Source organism: Anoplopoma fimbria, chromosome 11 (assembly GCF_027596085.1).
Source record: "Anoplopoma fimbria isolate UVic2021 breed Golden Eagle Sablefish chromosome 11, Afim_UVic_2022, whole genome shotgun sequence".
Taxonomy (NCBI): Eukaryota; Metazoa; Chordata; class Actinopteri; order Perciformes; family Anoplopomatidae; genus Anoplopoma; species Anoplopoma fimbria.
The window spans coordinates 11,832,507-11,856,317 of NC_072459.1; the positions used below are offsets into that span (position 1 = coordinate 11,832,507).

General features: G+C 39.8%; 1 protein-coding gene and 1 long non-coding RNA gene across 2 annotated transcripts; one reads left to right on the plus strand and one right to left on the minus strand.

Annotated features, from left to right (window-relative positions):
• Positions 1–575: 575 nt before the first annotated feature.
• fscn2a (fascin actin-bundling protein 2a, retinal) lies at positions 576–5,412 on the minus strand. Its single transcript, XM_054607687.1, has 5 exons — positions 4,590–5,412; positions 1,407–1,563; positions 1,210–1,331; positions 934–1,101; positions 576–781 (listed from the first exon to the last, which is right to left on the minus strand). Exons 1-5 carry the CDS (start codon positions 5,410–5,412, stop codon positions 576–578), a joined length of 1,476 nt encoding a protein of 491 aa, XP_054463662.1.
• Positions 5,413–17,801: 12,389 nt separating this feature from the next.
• LOC129098630 (uncharacterized) lies at positions 17,802–21,186 on the plus strand. The gene is made up of 3 exons (XR_008531600.1): positions 17,802–17,872; positions 19,142–19,187; positions 19,598–21,186. It is a non-coding gene; the product is annotated as an uncharacterized LOC129098630 (long non-coding RNA).
• The last annotated feature ends 2,625 nt before the right edge of the window (positions 21,187–23,811 follow it).

Consider the following 23,811-nt stretch of genomic DNA (forward strand, 5'->3'; position numbering starts at 1 on the left):
TATATTTCTGTGTACCAGCAACTGAACAAGATGCAGTCATGGAACATTACATGTGTGTAGTTTAAAATAAAAACGGAGGCCGAGTTCGAATATGGGTTTCCCTGCCCAATTTATGCCCATGGCTCTATTTAACATTGCAGCTGCTGTGATCCCACCACTGTTGTTAAATTTCCCTTTGTGCATGGACTGATCAGTGTGGCTGCCCTCAAAGATATTTGATTCTAACTGTTCCTATATTGAACAAAATGTGTCTGAACGAATTTGGACATCACTGTCTTATTCTGTATTTGTGAAATGACACGTTTTCACACAGTATATGTTATTTGACGTTGGCATTGTCATTTAAAAGACAAAACATTTAACATTTACAGTAAAAACCACACGTATCTTACTATTGTCTTCACTTCTTCCCAATTAAAAACAATAAAACAACAACAACAAAAAACATGGGATTGGGCACCTGGCAGCTAGTATAAAAACATGCAGGAAAATGTTACCCGTTCAGTCCTCTTCATTTGAGCTGATAGAAGCAGGTCCTGCACCTCACTTTATTGCTTCTTCTTTGAGGACCCTGATCAATACTCCCACAGAGAAGATACATCAACAGTTGGACCGTCACCCATAAGCGTACCTCCCTGGTCTCCACGAAGGTACTTGCCATCAGAGCTTTTGATGGCGACGCGTCCATGCTCAAGGAACTCAAGGAAAAAGTCCTCCGGCTTTTCTCCATCTGTGCACACTAGGCCACTGCTTGAGACGTACCAGAACTTTCCATTCACACCTGGAGAAGGATATCAGTGGATTACATGTTAGCTATTTGTTTGAATTGATTTAGAAGATGCTTAATAGCTATTAAAACAAGATACAGATATATATTGAATGTGTTATGCGTAAATGTAGTATGGTGTGACATGCACACATGGAAACACTTACTTTTAATATTGTAGGCGCCATCATTGAAGATCAATGAGAAAATGTCATAGACAGATCGATTTGCGTTCAGAGTGTTGGAGTTCTTGTGGTGACACACAAAGCCATTCTCTCCACGAAGGATCAGCATGGGGCGGTTGATGAGTTTCATCAGGAATAATTCATCATCACCTGCAATGAGGGACAAATACTGTTCTTCTTTTCTCTTTTGCATAGGTCAATGAAGCTGTACCTTCGGCACAGCCTTGAACCTCAAGTGGCTTCCGTGAAAGCTCTTACCCACTGTATCGCTGACTGCTGAGAGCTGGCCATTCTTCTTTGTACAAACATACTTTCCATTACTTGCTTTAAGTGCCACCCTCTGCCCTCGCCACTCAATGTCAAACATCGTGTTGACCTCGCTGGGGACAAAAGCATGGAGAGGTTAATGAAGAGTAAGTGAAAACATAAGAGAAAACCTCCTATGAGCTACTTACACTTCTGTGGCAGTGGATTGGATCTCTCCGTGAGTCACTAGAGTCCAGTAGGATCCACCATTGGTCCTGAACATAGACCTTTTGCTCTCCTTATCAATCTCCATCTGGAAGGTCTCCATGTCTGTCTCCACGTCCTGATTGGCTGAAATACTCACTCCTGGTGACAAGGGAAGATAAATATATAAATATATAAATAATATAAATAACGGATGACAATGTTGCATCAACTTAAATGTAATTTGCTCTCTCAGGAATTGCCAAAGAGACGTGTGTGCATGATACAGCATTAAAACAACATTTACTGTCATCCATGCATTCCTCGGTTGATGTTACTTCTTCATACATATATTTTGGGTGATTGATTTTTTGCAATTCTGGTGTCAAGAGACATAGTTCACCTCCTGAAGGTGCAGTACACAACTGCATGATGCTTTGGCAAGGTGTTGCTCCAAGGCTGCTGCTGCTGCTGTACAGATTAGCCTCTCATAAGGTAAAGGCATGTTAAAGTGCAGTAGCAAATGCCAACATATTGGATGAGACACTGACCAAATTCTCAGTCACCTTCATGTATTTATGGCATCAGACTTATTACATCATGCTTTACTGTAACAATATGACAGTCTGTGAAAGTAGAAGGGTTTCAAACACATTTGGAGATGGGATTGTTTGCAATCTTTTAATCTTTTGATATTAATCCTTTAATGAAAAATTGGTTTCCCAAAAATCTACCTCTTATGAAGCCACTGAAATATTCACTCCTGGTAGACTTTAAAGGTGATTTATAAAAAAGTAGTTTGCTCCATAAAATCAGAGGCTTTTGTTGGGTTGTATTATAGAAATGGATTGTAATGTTGGATGAGACGTTGGTATGTTTTTCTCCCTTTTTTCTTCATTATGAAATCATGTCCATATCACCTTTCAAGTTTGTGGGAATGTTTCATAGAGTTTGTGCAGAGGATCCCTTTAAACAGTTATCCTACTTTCTGGCTTATCTGTGAGGTTTGGATGGTCCCATGCCTCACTTTTTGAACTTTTTGCTCATCAACAAATGTCATGCTTTAAACTCATTACATAAAAAAAGCAAGTGTGTAAGTAAAGTTTAACTTAACACAAAATAACATCTAAGATTTGCATAAAAGTGTGCCCATCTTTTCACTTAGTCAGTTAATGTGCCGTTCCCTAAACTTGAGTGTCTAATTTGTAGCAAATCTAGTGTTATACACTTAATCCACATGTATTAACTCTGACTAGTGGGGTGTGTCAGGCAGTGGAGAATACTCAGACATATAGCCTACAACTGAACTGTCTGCTGTAGTTCAAATTAGATGCCACAGAAATGTCCTTCAACCTTTGTCTTAAGCTTGTTACAACCCTAATCCCCCACAGTCACTCCTCCACCCATCCTGTTCATTTGCTGGCTGTAATTCCCTGAGTGTTGAAATGCAAATCTTCACTGCAGGGCCCACTAAGCAGCTTTCAGTGCCTTGTGCCTTAAAAAACATGCAACTGCCACAAGGCCAAACACTGCTGTAAAAAAGTGTAATTATTTGCCCTTTACTATGAGAATAGATTGCTAGGTTGTTGAAATATGTCCTCGATGGTGACCTTATTTTAATGCAGAATTCTATTCATGCATAAGCATAATGGTGAGTGCAGTATAATGTTAGTTTAAGAACCTTGTTCCTCAGATATGCTATAGTATTTCATGTGCATTGTACAGCTAAATTAAATAAGGCTGTTAGTTGTTTTAATTTTTGCTTTAAAAAGCTGCAACAGAACACAATGTTGCTCCCCTGTCGTCCCACATTATTTGCATGAATAATTATACAGGACATAGAAAATCTCATCATGTCGGCTGACACAAGTCCGTCTGGTAAGGCCTGTCTGTAGCTCTGCTTGGTTTCAACCTCACTGTCACTCTGGCTAACCAAAGATCCACAAAATTTGGAAAAACTTCCCCCAAATGGTTGAAGAGTGAGTAGCCAAGGCTTAAAGTCCATTGACGGTAATTGACACCCATGGGGCACAGGTCTGCCCTTAAGTTATTTGCATGCTGCTTAATCTTCTATGGACACACAGTGGAAATGACAAAGCCCATTACCACAATTACCACCACAGTATGGCTGTCAACAATTCTGGATCCAGCAAGTAGACATGAAAGGTAGAGCTCTCCCTCATTAGCTGGTTAATGTTGCTGATTTGCTTTCGGCTTACTGCAACGTAATTGTTAACATTCAGTTAAACTAATCCAGCCCATCTTCTGCTATCACGTATCCCTCGTTACGATACAGTTAAGTATTTGAATACACTTGAATACGTTCCACTCGGGAATGTACTGTGTTCGTCTTTGTCGACAGGTTCATCGTGCACTCTACTGTGCTAATATGTTTAGCTGTTATATAGCTAGGGCTAAACTTTAACATCAATACCTAAACCTGCAAAATGTAACATCTGTGTTCTCTGTGTTCTGTTTTTTAGTAGCTTTGCAATACTCTTGTAGAGATTAAACTAAGAAATTCCGGGAAACCGAATACTGAGAAGACAACTGATCTGAAATCAACAGTACTTGGAAGATGAACATTGCATTTAACCACAGACAGTGAAGATAAACTATAACAAGGAAACCAAGAAAAAAAACATTTATCCTCACCAAGTGTTTAGCAAAGAGTCATTTAAAAAAAGGTATGAACACTCTAGTTTAAAAAATAGAGTGCACTGCTCGGTTAAGGATCTGAAAATGGTCTCACCTAGTCTCGGGCTGACATTGGTAATGTACTCAAGGACGTTGGCTGCAAAGTGATTGCAAAACCATAGTGGTTAAAAAATTCTGTGTCTCATTACTTTCATAGCTTTTTCTTTTCCCATATGTTACTCGGCATGGAGCATCTGAGAGGAGTTCTAGCTATGTTTAGCTCACATGTTTGCCATATTTTTTTCATGCCCATGTGTTACCATGCAGACACTTTTACTTTGCCTCCTTTTGAATAGATTTAAGGTTCTTTAAAATTAATATGCAAACCATCAAATATCATCCCTTACTGTCAAGGCTTTTCAACAATGAAAATCATTTCCAGCTTAAAGTTCCTCATACTGTAAATGCAGCAATCCAATCCATTTTCTGTATGAAACTTTTCAATTTAAGATAATGTTATTTTTTTCAAGGCTGCAACACAGACTGATTACCTTGCTTGACCGAGACAAATCTTTTATTGGCGGCTTGAAAAACTACTTGTGGATGACTCTCCTCGAGATCAAACAGCTCATCCTTTCCAGGCTTGGAGCATCGGCCAGATTTTAGCGTCCCTGTGGGACCCACTGGGGTCAGATATTTTCCATCACAGTCCTTAAAGGCCAGCTTGCCAGATTTCAGCTCCAGTGTGAAGCTAGTAGTATTGGTGTTCTCCTTCACCAGTTTGCCACAATTGCTAAGGAAACGGCTGTCGCAGGTCTTCAGGCTGTACTTGCCATCAAGGTATACCAAGGTGACTAGAGAGTCCACTCCCCAGGGAATGTTGCTATCCACTGAGATCTCTCCATCTGACGCAGATAGATGGGCATAGCGCTTACGTGCCACACTGAGCAGACTGGCCTGCGGGTGTAAAGCCAAATGGACGGACCAGAGCTCTTGTTCCCCGATGACTTGGGCAAAGCAGGACAGGTAGTCAGCCGAGCCTCCAAAGTAACGCAGGTAAGGCTCTGATTGCAGTGCCCAGCGACCATCAGACTGAGGCACGATAAGGAAACGGCTGTCCGGGTCAGGCTTCTCTGCCCCACATGTGATCTTTCCATCTTTGTCAGAGGCGAGATAGCGTCCTAGGTGGCTGCGGAGGAACACGACTTGGCCGTCTTGCTCGTCCTGCTCTAAGGTCCAGATCTGCTTCTTCTTCATGCTGACGCCTGAGGCGTTCACCTTGAAGCCGAAAGCCTCAGCCGTCAGGTAGCGGCTCTCATAGTTGATTAGACCAAACTGCAGTTTCAGAGCCCGATTTATTCCGTTGGTGGGCATGCTTTAACAGACCACACGTTAAGATTGCAAGTAAAGAGGTTTAGGACAAAAAAGGGAAAGGGTAAAGAGGCAAAGCAGGCATGAACGTGAAAAGCAAAAATAAAATGCTCGATTTCTCCCCTCTTCTGTCTCTCAAGCCTTAAATTAGCTCCACTTGTCTCCCTTGGTGGAATGTTTAGAGTTCGTTCCTTCTCCTGTCACTTTCTCTCTTTCCCCAGAGGGCATGCACAGGCACTTGCTCTCTGTTCCCTAATGAGTTAGGATTAAAATCAGCAGGACACAGCACCTCAATCCAACAAGCCGCTGACGTCACAAACCAGTGCACCAACCGCAAACCTCCCCTCCTCCTTCACCTTCTCTAGTACACACTCAGTGCAGACTACTTCTCTATCTCTTTCCTGTCATCCCCTTACTCTCATGTCTTTTTCTTTTCTCCTCTACTCTTGTCTTCCTTCACTGCAACTCACACTGGAACACATTTATTTGTGAAACCTGACCCCCTATCCGTTGTTACTCTCATATTTAGGTTTATCTACTAGTAGCCACGCCATCCAAGCTTTAGGATTATCCTAGCTTTGATCTGCTGGCGAGCAACAACCTAATTGGAAAATGTCCAGAGAGGTGCTTTGGTTGCCCCCCACTGTTTCTACTTCTCTTTCAAGTTTTTCATGGGTCAGTTTGTGTAAATATAACCACATTTTTATTGATATTTCCGATTCATGAATAAACCTCCTTCTTGTTAAAGACTAGATTCGAAGATTGAAATCATATTCACAAAGAGCCTCTGTCACATTGCATTTGGACAAGGGTTAACGTACATGGCTGTCTGATTAAGAGGCAGAGTCTTAACTCCCAAAGAAGTACAAAGGTTTCTTTCTGAAAGTTCTTACCCCAGTACATAGCAGCATTATGTGTGCTTCAAGTCATTTGAGATATTTACATTTGTGGTGTCTGTGAGCTAAGAGGGATTTGAATAGCATATATTTGAATGTATAAGCATTGCCCATTTGCCTTTGGGTTTAAAAACTAAAGCTCAAAGCTAAATCCTTGGGGTATTATTTGTACTTGATAATCCTTAAAGGCCAGTGCTCTCGCCTTTTGCCTGGACAGATAGGAGTGATTAGCATTGTGATCCCAAACAACCATAAGAGGTAAAATTACAGGGTGAAAACCATATGTCATGTGGTTTTGTGTCACCGTGTGATCACTGGGTGGCAGCATTGCCTTGTACCAGTACAAAATAGTGGTTTACTATTAAAGGTAGATGCCTATTACCATCAATATAGGTGTAAATTAATGCAATGCAATGTCATATTACTCGTGTTAATTTGTATCACAGTTTCATAAACATTTTTTTACGGTATATTCTATTTGGGAGGAACCTAAATCCATCCATTTATCAATTCATCTATCTATCTATCTATCTATCTATCTATCTATCTATCTATCTATCTATCTATCTATCTATCTATCTATCTATCTATCTATCTATCTATCTATCTATCTATCTATCTATCTATCTAACAATTAACCAGATTGTAAGCATGGAGGTATTGATAATTGTGTCAGATAGTGTTGTGTCAGTTTGTAATGTATGTTTTGGCGGATCATTCTTATTAGATTAATTGCAAATACTAACTGAGCCTCTAGTTGTTTCCAGGAAAAGCAAAAGCAGACTTTCTTAAAGGGCCTATTTTCGAAGTACATTTGCTGGGTATATGCCAGGGGAATATTACACAATCTTTGAAAACAGTTGTATGATGTATTCATTGACTCTGCAGGAGTTTTATCAAGTCTTGTAAAATTGCTCCAGTCAAGTCACTTTAGTAACCTTGGTTTAGGCTTGGAGACTATAAACTGTTTTAGCAGAAATAAATTGGTATTTGAAAGATGTGAATGTTTTTCAGGCAAGCAGAGTCTAAAGGACACGGGGGTTTAGGATCCAGTGTTTTAGAAGCTTGAGTCATAGTAGGAAATACAAGTCAGGATATCTTCTCATCTGCTGCATTGATTTTGACTAACTTGTGGGAGTGCAATGCTACTTTGCAGAGTACCCCTTTATTTGCAAACAATAAGAATTTTAGGACTTAAATGGCATCACAATCTTGGAAAGATTTAGAGATTTTATGCTATTGTAATACCAGAGTAGATTTAAAAAATACAATTCACTAGTGAGATCACAATCAATACTGGAATTCATTAGTTTAGACACATTATGACACCTTAAGTCCCTATATGAATTATATTTGTTTTTGGATGACAAATATACCCAATTATCTATTTTGGGACACGGCCCAGCCTTCAATTGACTTACACACAGCAGTGCTTCTGTGGTTGGTACACTTTATTTGTGACCAGTAGATGGCAATGTTGACTATAAATTGGGAAGAGTTTGTTTTCTCTTACATATATGGATTTCTGTGTTAACTAGGTTATGCTGTAAAATTAAAATAATTTCATGAGTAGAATGTCACTCATTTTCTTAAGCTTTCTAATAGCAAGGAGTTGTTTGTCTGTTTGAACACAAAGCAAAGGCCTCAGTTATTGATGACAGTAATTTCTGAAAGTGTACAGAGGACGCCTTGCATTGTTCTTGGATGGGACAGAGTCTCAGTCAAACATTCCATGTTCTTATGTAGTCTGAAGTCACCTGAGCAATTTATTAGTTTATTGATGAATGATAAACGACTAGAACAGTGGGAAATAGATGACTGGTAGTATTGTAACATTCTACAAATTACTGTTTGCAACAAACTTTGGGTTAAAGGAGTGTTAAATGGTAGCAAAAACCATGGAAAATAGGGAACTGGGGAAGATGACTAAACAACACTTGTGCAGAGTTGTGGCACTGTAAAACATATTTAGAGTTTATATCGTCATTAGTGTCAGCTAAATATGATACAGAAAGAAAGTACAATGTATTGTAAAAAAAAAAATACAATGTTATTTGTTTGTTGCAGGTGTGAAATGTAATGAACTGGTTGTAAGATCTTAAATGACCTCAATATTCTTGTTTCTTCTTGCAAACAAAAACATAAGAGATCCAAGAAACTGTTGTAAGAACGGACTGTCAAAGATTCTTTTGTGATGCAAATAAAAAATAAGGACGGTCTTTCTCCTGTCCTCCAGAGGCCCCCACTCCCTTGCAAATCTGTGTTGCGTGGCACTCGAGCAATAACTGTACGTCACTTAAAGTGTAGTGGTCCAGTGGGTATGCCAAATTGCATATTGTCACTTAAATGTCTTTAATTTCTCTCCCTCTCAATCTTTCTCTATTTTCCTTCTGTCTTTGTATCCTTCTCTCTCTTTGTCCACTTTTTCTCAATCCTCCCTCTCTTTCCCTTTGCCATATCCCCTGCTGGAGTTTCTGGTTAAAAGCAAGTCAGAAAGTATAATGAGACAATTGCTGAGACAAAAAATTATTGAAAGGGATTGGCAACTTGCAAGTACACAAAGACATTCATGTACACATACACGCACGCATAGTGTATTCATGTACTCACACACAGATCAAATGGCGAGCAGAGGTCTCCCCCTAGGGCATGAACATGGATTAATGTGCCCAGTGCGATTATTTCATTTATAACTGTCCTGGACCTTTTCAGATAAGACAATTTTTCAGGTTGCCATCCACTAGCACCTTTTCGACTGCATCTATTAGCCTGCCAAGCACTCAGAGCTCAGTTTAAAGGGCCAGCACCCTCCCTGTTTAGCTTACATTGGAAAACACTTTCAGAGAGGAGTCAAGGTTGTCTGGTTGTAACTAACTCCCAAAGGACTGGAGTGAAAATGTTTTAATTTATCAGAAAAAAATGATATCAGAGTTGATGGCACTGATATGGATGTGAAGACAGTACATCTCTTCACAATTATATAACATCAGAAAGTCCATTTACCAATGCAGGTGCGCTCAGTTCATGGCAAGTTCAATACTTTTATATTTTCTCCATAATTGCAGACATTTTTGTACCTTAGAATATACCTGTGGTGTCATTGAAGTGTCTGAGGGTTCATAAAATCAGAACTGTATGACTAGCACCCCCACTGCTCATGTCCTATATAAAGTACATGGGTCCAAAAATGTCCTTCCTTTGCTCTCTTGGGCCCCCATGGGACCCTCCTGCTTCCCCCTCTAAAACCAGCGGAGGAAAACGGTCCATGAGACATGCAGTAAAAGTAAAAATGTAAAATGGCTTCCTTGGCTGGGATACTCCTTTCTCAGCAGCTTGGTGCTCAGTGACCCCATTAATCCAGGTGTTCATTCATCTACAGGACGATCCTCCCACAGGCCGTTAACGGCTCACCCCACTGTGTTTGCCCAGCCCCAACGCAGCCTAGCCCCGGCCTTCGCACTCCTGCTCTACCCAGTGTAATGGGGGCTGCCAATGAGCTAAGTATGGGCAGCCATATAAATGAGCCTTGGTAAATGTCAGGCCTTTTAATACTCAGTTGTAATGCCACATTTGTTTTGTAGGCTGTCATTTGTTTTTAAGAGTGAGCCAAACCCCGCCCATCCTGAATTCTCCGAGGAGGGAGACAGAGAACTGGTCACGCAGAGAGGGAAGGTGGTATAACTTAATTGGAGGTTACATTGCTGTCAGTGCAATACGTTATTGACAAAGTTACTTCAACTCTCAGCGAAAGCAGCCTGTAAATAAGTAAGCAATAAAAGCAGTTTCTCATTGATTGAACTGCAGTCTGGTGGACACTTCCTACAGCCGCGCACTGACTGAGCTCTTGTTTCGATGCAGACAGGGTGAGCTTTAAGGGACAGGAGCGCTCGTGTTAATGTCATCCTTTGCTCACTAGCTCTGACAGAAAGGCTAATATGAGGCCTCAGCTTCTGCCATTCTGACAATTCCCTGTCTCTTTCACATAAAGAGAATGATCATGTGAATTGCAATGACAGGTGTGTGTGTGTCTGTCTGTAAAACACTGCTTGTTTGTGTGTGTGAGCTAATGTCTAAGTGGATGTGAGCTTGCATGCGTAGCTAATTCTCACCGTCCTTGTGTGTGTTTTTTGTTTGTTGCCTGTGCGTGCGTGTGCATGCATACATGGTAATTTATGTGCAAACACATGCATCTCGTCGTCTCCCAAATGTTGGTCTGTTCACTCAGAGGTTTATATACAAGCTCTGCCGTTCTGCAAGAGCCAGTCATAGGTCGCATTGCATTTATTCTATCTCACTATTTACTGCATTCCCACACGCAGAGACTGTAAAAGAGAGTGATTTACACACAAGTGCATAAATACTGTGAGCTGGTGATACAGTCAATGCACTATACCCCCCTCCCCCTGCTGATTCAAAAGCTTCAGTTAGTCCCAGGTTCCTTTTAAGAGCGCAGAGGAGCTAGTTTGTTTTGCATCCCAGCTAAATCTGTTAGTGAGATTGTTAACGCTGTAGCATGGGGCTAAGAAAAGAGGAATTATCCAAAACAGTGCAAGTGCAAAACCTGAGGGATCGTCACAGGCAATTAAAAATGGGGATCAAAGCCAATGATATGATGGCTACTTATGGCCAAAGGTGACCTCAGTATTGATGCTGCTATCTAATGGAACTACGACAGCAACTTAGGCTAGCAGTTGGAATAGAGGGGACAATTTGTAGGAATAAAGAAATGATGAACGAAGGAGAGGGAGCCCTTATGTATTGTGAACTCAGCCAAGCATTGTATCCAACGTCTCCATAAACCCTGAGCACTTGCTATGTATTCATCTATACAGAGAGATGTCATTTGTCCAAACACACACACACACACACACACACACACACACACACACACACACACACACACACACACACACACACACACACATTCCCCTCAGACAGACTATAGTAGCTTGTCTGACAAATTGAGCACATTTGTTCACCAGAGAAGTTTTCATTGAGCAATTGGGTCTTCTCTCCGTCTCCTGTTGTTTCTCATTCAGAGGTTTCTTCCCCCTTTCTCCGTCTGTGGGTAGATTGTTTACAGCAGGAAGTGCCTGGCATCCTCTCACTTGGCATTGGGAGACAGTGACTTGGCTGGTGCTTGTAGCCCAACATCATTCACAGTCCCAGTGCCTGCTTCAAAATAATTCATGTGCTTTTGGGAGACATCCTTACCGGAATAGAGAGCATTTTTGTTGATTATTCCGTCTGTTTTTGATTACATCCTGGCTGGCCTCGGAGAGCTAGCGGGCAATTTAGCTATCATTGCTAGATGGGTTAATGGGGCCCGAGCTGGTGGTTTATGTTGGGGTTCCAAACAGTAGGTTGGCTGAGATTTTCAGTTGTTAGAGCAATGATTACTGCACATAAATGTTTGTGTGGTATTTCCCTTCCATGTATGTGTGCGTACTTACATGCGCCTATAGGTTCAAATTTGTGGATTTGTAGCGAAATGTCTCAACAATTGGATGGATTGCCATGAAATTTGGTACACATCCTTTTGGGATGGGTCGAAATTATTTTGGTGATCCCCAGACTTCTGTCTTCGTCGTGTACCATCATCAGGCCACATTTAAAATTGCCCAATCATTCGATTTTTAGAAAATATCTGCAATACTAATCAGATTTCCAGCAGCCTCGGCCGTACTTTCTGTTTAGGGCCAATTAGCAAATATTACCTTGCTAACATGCTAAACTGAAATGATGATCATGGTAATCAATATACCTGCACATCACCAGCATGTTTGCATTGTCACTGTCAGCATGTAAGAATGCATAAGTTTTCATTTAGCCTCACTATACAAGCCTCACAGAGCCTCTAGCTACAAATCATCAGATGTTTAATCCATCTCATTTCATGACTCTTTGACCAGACCGGTCCCTTTTGTTTGCCCAGCGTTGATGTCAGAGACACTGTAAAAGAGAGGACATTGTTGTCTTCAAGGTGCAAACAGAATTTGTGACCTTTGACCCTTGAGATGGATGTTGCATGGTCTGAATAGTGCTAGCTCCTACATAAGTACTCCAATTGCTCTCCGCTGACGTGCTAAGCCTACTGGGGCTGTTTGTGCTGGGTAAGCTTGTATTTCCTTGAGCATGCACCACCTGTCAGCAAGCAACACAACTTTATGTGTGTGTGTGTGTGTGTGTGTGTGTGTGTGTGTGTGTGTGTGTGTGTGTGTGTGTGTGTGTGTGTGTGTGTGTGTGTGTGTGTGTGTGTGTTTGTTTATATTTCATGCATGGGCCATACAAGCGTGTCACAAGCCATGAATAGTGGAATAAGTCAAACCCATATGTTGTTTTTCTACTGTACAACAGTAAGAGGTTGGCACTCTTATTATTAAGGAGCTTTTAGACTCTGTAACTGTATTCCAAAAGCGTTTGTGCTATTGTATACTTATGTTAGTGCATGCAACTTTCCCAGGGGGCTACCTGATCCTATTACATTATCCATCGCACATCAAAGGGTTAAAAGCTGTCTGCCTCTATAGTCATTAAGCCCTCTCTTAGCCACAGTAAATCAACGCTGTGCCGGCAACAGCTGCTCTGATCACCTATTAAAACTTCCATAATGTGCCGTGTGTACAGAGTGGGGCCTGTAAGCTGACACTGGTCAATGGACCCCAGATAAAGGCCATCTTGAGCCTCTGATCTGGTTCCTATGGTCAGGATAGCAAGGGAAGTGTAGCTGAGTGGGAGGAGATGACAGAAAAGCCTTGTCATTAAGGACAACTGCCTCAGGGCTTGAAACCGTGCAGGATACAAAGCTGATATGCCATGTACTGAGGATATAGTTATATCTCAAGGCACCAGACTATAAGATGTTATCAAGCTTTTAGCCCAGTTGGTTGAAGTCTTTAAAACTTAATATATTCAAAGCTGGAGATTTCCCCGCAAATGCCTGGTAGCAGCTGAGAAAATACTTTATCTGATGTGATGGGCCCCATACATTAGAACTCAGTAAAGGAATGCATCAAGCACATATGAAATGTGGAATAATACTTGAATGTCAATGATCAACTGTAAAACATGCAAAGAAATGAATCTAAACACTGCAGTCGTCCAAACCAGTTTGGTTTTCAGCAGAGGACTTGACCAAAGGCTAGCTTTATCCACTGATCTGGTCAGGGAAATTGTGTTGAAATCAATAGCAGGTCTAGCTAGCTGGACTGCTGTCAGTGTGTATAGAAGCACACACTCAGGAGGCCCGTCTCCATGGAGACACAAACAGGGCATGATACTGCCCTCAGGTGAAATCTCTGTGTGGCTCCGCCAGCTGAATTGAACCATTTAGGTTTCATTTTCTTCCTTGTCTACATCTTTCTCTTTCTCTTTTTCTTTCACTTTCTCCCCTACTGAGCAGCAGCGGGCCATGGGCCCGACTTTTCTATCTCTTTCTTTCACACACTGACTTTCTGTTTCCCTCCCACCGAATGGTAGCCGGGATAAAATTCAGGAGAAGATATAAGGTGAAATTGGGTTTCTGTACGTAACAACTGTCACAGGCCATTCATAGAGGGTGGATGCTGATTTGCCTCTGCCAAGGTTGCGGAGATGTTTGTCAGTTGATCTCATAGCGAGGCCCATGCATGCTGTGCTCTTCCTTCACCTCTCTGACTGAATTTCTTTCAGCTTTTTTTTGTCCTCATCTCTCTTTAACATTTTATCTTTTTCTCCTCCTAACTCACATGCAGATTGGTTTTCAGCCTTCTCACCTCTTTATTAAACAGACCATATATAGCTGTGCCTGTGTTTCCAGCTATCACAAGGTACATTTAGTGCTTTGAGTTTGTTTCGAATTTAGCACACCGACCCCAATGGATTTGTTTGAAGAAAATGAGAGATGTCTCTAAAATGTCTGATCAAAGCATGGCTTAGTTGCCCAGGGGCTTCAACTCATGTTGATAAGATGTCAAAGTGCCAGTCACGGAGCTTATGATTGCCTAGTATCTAAGCAGATTGTATATTTTTAAAGCGCTAGATATATTCGTGGAGGAGAAGAGAGCAGAGCCATCCAGTGAAGGACATGGATGTGTTTAAGGGCTCTGGCAACCGGCGCTGGGGGCCTGGCAGCTGGGCAGAATTCTTTTATATCCTACTATGACTGGCACTTTTCTACACACACACAGGCATGCATGAGTTCATGCTCTCTCCCTCTGTATGTCTCTCTCTTTAATACGCTCACTCACCACTTGTGTCATTATGCATGCTGATATCCCTTTTCATCGTGGTTGAGACTATTACAGAGCAAGGATAGATTGGAAAAAGTGTGTGTGTGTGTGTGTGTGTGTGTGTGTGTGTGTGTGTGTGTGTGTGTGTGTGTGTGTGTGTGTGTGTGTGTGTGTGTGTGTGTGTGTGTGTGTGTGTGTGTGTGTAATTGCAGCAGCTTAAACTGCTGAACACATGTCTTTATCGCCGTCAGAGCTTGCTGAGAGTGTGTGGCAGAGCATAGGTTGTTTTGACCACCTGCATGCCAGGATTGGGGAGATTTTCCTCTTTTTTTTGCTTTCTAATTTCTTCACCTTTTTTTTTTTTTAAATATCTGGCAGCATTCAAGCAAGAGCACAATAGATCAACTTCACCTGTTAATCAAATACACCATGAGTTCATTCTGAAGTCTGATTAAAAAATCAGGGTGCTTTACTATCCATGTTAGTGTAAATTCAGGCTAATTTGTTGCCCCGTGAATACAACCAGTAAAAAATTGAATAGGAGGGATGCAGAGAAGCAGGAGTAAATCAAAATCAGAAAGTGTTTATTGCCAAGTATGTTACACAAGGAACACATAAGGAATTTGGCTAGGTGATAGGTGCGTAACAGTGGACACAGTGCAATAGTATAAGATAATTAAAAACATATCAAATATAAAAATGTACAGTTAAATACAGTAAAATTAAAAAAAATAAGAGCACATCAAAACAAGTTTACTTGTTTATTTATATTTATATAAATGTGGTCGAAACTGTTATTTTATTCACACGATCTGATCATAAACATACAAATGAAACCGTAAAAAGGACAAGTAAGTGAGAGGTATGGGGTTCTACAGTATGTCTCTGTGATCAGTGATGTACTGGCTTGTGTGAAACATTGATGATGTTTGTGGATTGTGCTCTGTTACCATAGCAGCATGATGTCATTCATGATACTCCAGTCAGAATTGATATGCATTCAAAGGACGATTATCCGTCTCACATGTTATTTAAATGTGAAATTTACTTAATTATTGACATTAATCAGTATTATATTAAACACAACTTGAGAGAAAGAGACAAGAGAGACACATAACACACACACAAACAGACACACTGATGCCAGTTCACCTATTTGCACTCTTATACATGTGAAGGGACGTAAAGATACAAACAGGCCCATATTCCACTGGGCCCAAGCAGTAGCTATTGTATTGTGATGGATGGAGTGTCTCCTGTCCATGTAGCCACAGGGCCCTGCTGCAGTCCACTGGGAGCCATGGGATGGTTGGTGGCCTTTCTCCTAGGTTTCCTGTCTCCTGACTCAGCACCGGCTGTGCACACCAGCAGGAAAAAAGAAGATGCAAAGGGTAAAAATAATTCACTGGAGATTCATCGTATAGTATGACCCTGAGGCAGTCAGTTAGACAATAGTCTTTCTTTTACCTAACAGCGCGCCAGGCAAAACGTTTCGGCGGAAGAATAATTCATACTCTGTAGGATAATGGCCCCCATGGATGATGTCATGTAGAAGAAGGATATATAGGGTACTCACAGAAAATGTGCCAAATGTTTTGTAATGACATACTAAAAAAAGACCTGTTTCAGTGTAAAGATGTTTGTGGCAGTTTACTCTAGATCATTCGGATATGATTGCTGCTTGTTTAAATCACCTCAGAACTGCATCCCTTACAGAGACACTTGTTTAAAAGCTGAACTTTGCAAATTTGTCTTGTGGTTTCGAAGACAATCTCTGACAGTTGCCCTGGCTGACTCTATGCCCAGAAGCCACTTTGGCATTCAAGGAGGCTGAGCTTTATGGCAACAATGGCAGGCGTGCCAGCAGAGCCAGGCAGTCATCGTGGGCGACCATGGTGGGTTGTCAGAGAGAGCTGTGTGGCAGCACTGTGTGGTTTAAACGCCTGCTCTTCCCATAATGGAACAGCTGTTTGGAGCGCTCTGCGCCAGGGCACTGGAGCACAGAGTAAATAGAGGAGAAGAGCAATGTAAACAGAGATGGGATGGCGGGAGCTGCTTCCCTGCTGCCGTGAAAGGGGGTAAACACCCCAGAGAACTAGAAGGAGGGGTTGTCGACACAGGATTCTAAAACACTACTACATAGAGGGCGTGGAAAGAAAGGAGGATGAATGGAAGGATGAAACATTCATTCTCTACACCAGCCTTAGGTTTACATACAATACCCAAACTAGCGTTTAGACAAGAATCATACCTGCTACCTGAAAGACCAATCCCACTTTCTCACGTTGGCAATCTGAATAGTAGCCTATGGGTTAATTAACAACCACATGCCTTAATTGGATTAGATTTTGGGTGCAACTGATTAATTGAGATCACAGCTGATCTCCAAAGACCTTTCTTTGTTATTCACGAGATACAGAGCGTTTCCAGCTGTCCTACATTTGCAAATGGGATAGTGGGAGAAGGAACCTGACCCCTTTTATGACAGGCTGTAACTTTTCCTGCTGTTGGGTCAGTAGAGTACTGTGGACAGTACTGTCGCTGTTAGAACATTACCGTTTTGGACACAGGAAGACATCCATAGATGTTAGATCAAAGCCAGTTTCATGTAGGTGTTTAGGTCAATTGACCCTTCGCTAAGCCCCGCCCCCCACTGCATCCAGCTGTCAGAGTTACCACGGAGCTCACACTGACACTAACTGCACTTCCTGTCATAATTTTATACATTTCTTGAAAAACAAACAAGCAATTTCAGAGAGAAGCTAGAATATGAAGGATATATACAGGACGTCACACTGATTCTGCAGCAAAAATAGATAAAAAGATAAAGATTTAGCCTTAGTCTAACCTGCCGATCGTGACAGGAGACATGCAAATGAGCAACAGCACTATTCCTTTAAAGCATGGTAGGTCCTTATTAACAAGGTCTACAATCATTAAAAGCAGCATGTGTATACCTGCGGTGTACTTTCAGTGGCCAGCGTTGCATAGAAGTGCTAAAGCTAGTTCATTATGTGCTGACATACTCTGCTAATTTTAGTTCCACAAGTTTTTATGTAGAAACATAATGTTTTAGAAACCCATATCTCCTTCCAACCTCTCCGGGTAACGAGTCTGCATTTAAGGGGCAGGACTTAGTAAACGGTCAATTAAGGTGCCACCAGTGGCAACCAACGCCTCTTACAGTGCAAACGGGCTCAGCAAACTGCTGAACTCACCTCAACCTCTGTCATTTTCCTACATTTAGGTGTGCACAGAATTGAGGCTGGGACAGATTTGATCTTTTGGATTCAGAGACCCATTTACACACTGCATCCATCTCCTGATTACGCAGTAATCTGATTGCTGCTAAGCTGGGTAAATACCTTTTTATGAGTGAGCAGTTTAGACTTGATACATATCTAAGATAGTTGGAGACTGCATGGCTATTAAATCTGCTCCTAAACTCTTTTGGATAAATTACCACTGTCCTCCCAAATGATATACTCATGAGCATGCTGGCGTCTCCTTCTTTTTTCATTTTCCATGTTTATTCATTCAAGGACACATTACGGTATCACCACACAACAGAAGGAAATATATCGTAAAGTGTATGATTTTTGGATAAACGATGACATGAAAATTGAATCCACAAAGAAAAAGAACAAAAATACCCTGTTAATGAGTCATGCATTCGTTATTTTGTCAACAGGATGGGAATATGACATCCGTTTGTGAGCAACATATGTAGCGAGGAGCAACAGTAATCCCATGTAATACTGTGAAAAGCTCTTTCAGCATAGCTGATACAGAATCTTTACAAGCCACCAATAATGAGCAACAGAGAAATGGATTAGGGGTGGCATGGCTGGATCTAGGCCACCACAACCAGCACACAGGCAGCACAGTTAGTGATTTGGCTGTGTGTTGGCATATTTGTCTATGCAACACAGGTGTATACATTAGTCCACTGTATCACAATAAGGAAATGTAGGTATTTTCTAACAACAGGTTGTTCAGCTTTCAAGTCACCTCTGAAAGCCTTCCATTATGCACCTTGTAAACATGCACACAGTTTCAGCTTCATGCACTTAACGTTGTTTAAATACTTCAATTTGTCCCTATTGGGGTCTTGTTTACCATCAGATCCACTTTAGGACCCTCAAACTTGCCTAGAATCTTTTTTAATTTATGTTTTGCGTTTACACTTTTTATATGTCATACTCAATAATATTTGTACTAGTATTTGCACTTATTGCTTGAATTTAGTCCAAATTGGTACTTTTTAGTGCCCTGATATCTGCCTAGGACTCAAAACAATATGAATATTAAACAGTGTAACGGTTTGAATGTGTGCAGCATGGTTAACTTGAAATTATTGCAATTGAAAATTCTGATGACTTTATTTATTTTCTGTTTCATCGTATAGACAGGGACAGGTTGACTGGAGTCTTCTTTGGCCAAATCCTGATAATCTTTGTCATTTTATTCATGAACATTATGCAATACTTCACTTAAATGTGCAAATGCTAACTATAAAGCTTTATATTCTATAAATGTGAATTATTGTTGTATGGTTTTTACTTTTAACTGTTAGTTGTGTTGCATGTTAAGACAGGTGCTTTTATTTGTCACACACTTTTTTAGATATACGGCCTCGATGGATGACATCTGGGAAGACTATACAAACCAAGTGAGAGAACATCGTCCCTCTGCTTAAGCTCTTGAGGAAGATTTTTTCTTTCTCATTACCAGCGGCTTCGTGTTCAATGCTGTTGAATATCCTTTATTAGTCTATAGTGTATATTAGTACCACAGCGGGGAAATTTAATACTGCAAAACTTCCCGATGTGGGACTAATATATAGTATAAGAAATAAAAATATTAAAAAAAATTCAGTGGCCTCTTAAACTTTGTTATGAACTTCTTGAAAGAAACTATGGGATATGGTCTGTATAAGACACGGACATTAAGACATCGTTCAATGTGATTTAAACTTACTGAGAATATCATTATCTGTGATGTTCAGAATTTAAGAATACCTGAAGCTTACATTACATCTAATTTTAGGAGCTCATCTGTTTTTTATGTTGGTTCTCAAAGAAATCCCATAATGTGTTGGGGGAGGAGCAGCAGACTGAATGGAAAAGAGGACATCAAGTTGAGGAGAGGTGGACCGGAAAAACACTTCCATCTGCACCGCCTCAGAGATGAGATCGAAGACAAGCAGAGGAAGAACTAAGGGGAAGGAAACCCCAGTCAAGAATATATTGTCTTGATACCTACATTTTTATTTCAGTAAGTATAGTATGTCATAAAAATGTCACAACACATGTCAAACTATAGTGTGCCATAAAAAATATCAAAACAAATTCCATTAAAAAACTGACAAAAACATTGTACGTGTCATAAAAAAACTGACATATTCTCTCTTTGTATTTTACTTTTTCATAGTTTGTGCCAGTTTTGGACCTCAAAGTTCGCTACACGGATTGAAATAATAACCTCTAGTCTTCAGGCCAGTCTCCTCTGATCCTGACCGATTTGATTTGAGTTGTTTAACCCCCGTTTCCATGGGGATTGTTTAGCAAGACCAAGGAACCACTTTAGAAATTAGAATAACAATAGATATAATGAAATCTTTGACAAGTAGGAGGGCAGGATTTGATCCTACAGTTACACATCCATGAGATGTTCTGGGATGGATTCTACATTTTTATGGCATACTATACTATGACATTGTTAATGTCATTTTTATGGAATACTAGACTATGACGTACTTTTATTTTATTTTTTTACTTTACATTTCTTTCGACACTTTTTTATGGCATGCTTTACAATTACTTTTTCTCACATTTTTAATGACATTATTTTCGACATTCACATCACCTGGTATAGAAAGACTTGTTTTATTTATTTACATAACGTACTATACTATGATACATTTTATGCCACATTTTTTTATAGCATATTATACTTTGACTTTTTATGACATTTTAAATTACATATTATACTATGCACTTACCAATTAATAAATGAAAGAGCTGTCAGTAGTCCTGGTGGGAACACCGTTTTTTATGGAGGGAGATGTTACCACCCCTCCTTTCCACTAGGGGTCTGTGTCCTGTTTGCTGTCTCCTTTGTCTTTCAGGAAGGTGATCGTCAGCTGATGAGCCACACCTGAGCCTGGTGTTTTTCCAGCTTTAAAGTCTCTCCACACAAACATTGACAGTCTCTTCCTTGGCTGCTCGTCCTTTGCTGACACGGCTGCTGTTTTGTTTGCACAACACATTTTCACACATCCACAATTGCTGACATCACTGATTACTGACTATCCATGATTGTTTAGCTTGACTCTTTTTTTACTCTTGCGATTTACAATACTTTAACATTGTTTACTTTTTCTGACAAACTACCCTATGACTTTCTTTTACTTTTTTGGACATGCTATATTATGACGTTTTTAATTTTTTCAAACATAATATCCTTGGACTTTTTTCTGGGACAAACTGTAATAGGTTTTTTTTATTTTACTTTTTTCAACATACTCTACTTTGATGTATTTTGACTTTGTTAAAAAGACACACCACCTGAATATGGACCCCTCTCTTCCTTGGCTGCGCTTCCTTGGCTGACACGGCTGCTGTTTTGTTTTGTTTGCTCCACACATGCTGAAATTTCAGATTACTGATTCTCCGTGTTTGTTTATTTAAGTTCATGTATTCTTTAAATAAATGTGCTTATTCATTACTTTAAAATCGTCTTGTCTCCCGTTAATGTTGCAGCCTCTGAGAGGTGTTACATACTATGACTTCTTCTGACATACTATGCTATGACCCTTTTTTCTTTACTTTTTTCGACATACTATACTATGACTTTTTCTTTTACTTTTTTCTTTATTTTTTACTTTTTTCGACATACTATACTATGACTTTTGTTTTACTTTTCTCGACATACTATACTAAGACTTTTTTTTTTTCAACATACTATACTATGACTTTTTTTTTACTTTTTTCGACATACTATACTATGACTTTTTTTTACTTTTTTCGACATACTATACTATGACTTTTTTTTTTTTTTACTAACTTTTTTTTTTTTAGACATACTATACTAAGACTATGACTCTTTATTTTTTTTTACTTTTTTTTTTCGACATACTATACTATGACTTTTATTTTTTTTACTATTTTTTTCAACATACTATACTATGACTATACTATGACTTTTTTTTTTCTTTATTTTTTTAACATACTATACTATGACTTTTTTTTTAACTTTTTTCGACATACTATACTATGACTTTTTTTTACTTTTTTCGACATACTATACTATGACCCTTTTTTAAAAACTTTTTTCGACATACTATACTATGACTTTTTTCAACATACTATACTATTTTTTTTACTTTTTTCGACATACTATACTATGACCCTTTTTTTTAAACTTTTTTAGACATACTATACTAAGACTCTTTTTTTTACTTTTTTCAACATACTATGACTTTTATTTTATTTTTTTCATACATACTATACTATGACTTTTTTTTTTTGACTTTTGTTTTACTTTTTCGACATACTATACTATGACTCTTTTTTTAATTTTTTACTATGACATACTTTACTATGACTTTTACTTTTAACTTTTTTCGACATACTATACTATGACTCTTTTTTTTTTTTTTTTACTTTTACTTTTTTCGACATACTATACTATGACTTTTTTTTTTACTATGACTTTTTTCGACATACATACTATACTATGACTTTTTTTTTTACTATACTTTTTTCGACATACTATACTATGACTTTTTTTTTTTTTACTTTTTTCGACATACTATACTATGAACTTTTTTCGACATTATACTATGACTTTTTTTTTTTTTTTCGACATACTATACTATGACTTTTTTTTGTCTTTTTTCGACATACTATACTATGACTTTTTTTTCGATATACTATACTATACTATACTTTTATATACTATACTATGACTATACTATACTATACTATACTATTTGAGACAGGGTTTTTTCATGTTAATCTGTGATTGCCCGAAACCCTTCCTTGGGTAGTAATCAATCAACAATCATGATGCATTACTGCCATTGCATTGTGTGCAACAAACTGGCAGAAAAGCGGCATATGCATAACGTTGTGTAGGGAATATTAGAAAATAAATTCTAACGTGTATATTGTGAACTACTATTAAACTTTAACATATCCTTTTTCTATGGAGCAGTAGCGACTTGCGTTAACCAGCGCAACAGTTAGCTTTGTTGTAGCAGCCCAGAGGGATCCATCGCCTCTGTAAATAACGCCCTTGGTCTGAATGATCTGTTTGTCCTGCTCTCTTTTCCCAGCACCTTGTTAAGACCCAAGACCTCACCTCAACCCTCCTGCTACACACACACAGGCCCACACACCACAGACACAACACACACACACACACACACCCACACACACACACACACACACACACACACACACACACACACACACACACACACACACACACACACACACACACACACACACACACACACACACACACACCAGTCTGCCTGTCCCCTGTTCAACCCCCGCACAGTCAGAGACCAGACAGGGTCGAGCAGAGGGCGAGACTTTTATGAGGTGCAGATATTTGAGCAAGAAGGCATTCCTCCTGTTGACACTGAGCAACACAGTCTGGATTCTGAGCGAGCTGAACCAGACCGGCACTGAAAAGTAGGGCTGACAGACAGGTCTCTTGAGTGAGAGGTAACATAATACAGTTTACAGACTTTCAAATGTGGTTCAAAGGAAGAAAGCATAGACATCCTTTGTGCATTACCTTATTTTAGTGACCTTATCATTCCTGCGGATACAGCATGTTTGGTTGGCTTAATTCAAGGCGTGTATTTTTTCAAAAATATCTAGAGTTAGACCTCAACTATACTCTTTTAGATACCTGATGAATACGATTGTAACTGTCTTTATCCAAGCACAGAGGGATAATGAAGCAAAACCTTCTGAAAACATAGGAATAACCTTGAGACCCCGACAAACCCACTCTTAACCCGATCTTCAATTCCAGTGTTGAGGAGATTCCATCCCACCTTCATGCTGATGATGGTGGAAGGGCCATGGCCAGGACACGGTGCAGTGGCCATTGACAAAACAAAAGGTTGTGGCGGTAAACAGAGCTGTTTGTATTCACTGGGCCGCTGTTGGAGATGACTGATTTGCCCATTAGCCCCTGTCTGGGCATTAGGGGGAAGGGTGGCGACACTCAGGCTCCATGCAGGACAAAAAGACCCCTAGGCCTGCAGAGAAAGG

Bases quoted from the DNA above. Each gene is read 5' to 3' on its own strand.
- fscn2a (XM_054607687.1), bottom strand. From the start codon at position 5,412: ATGCCCACCAACGGAATAAATCGGGCTCTGAAACTGCAGTTTGGTCTA. The intron at 1,564-4,589 runs GTAATCAGTCTG...CCTTGTCACCAG, and splicing joins ATTTGTCTCGGTCAAGCAAG to GAGTGAGTATTTCAGCCAAT. The intron at 1,332-1,406 runs GTAAGTAGCTCA...TTTTGTCCCCAG, and splicing joins CAATCCACTGCCACAGAAGT to CGAGGTCAACACGATGTTTG.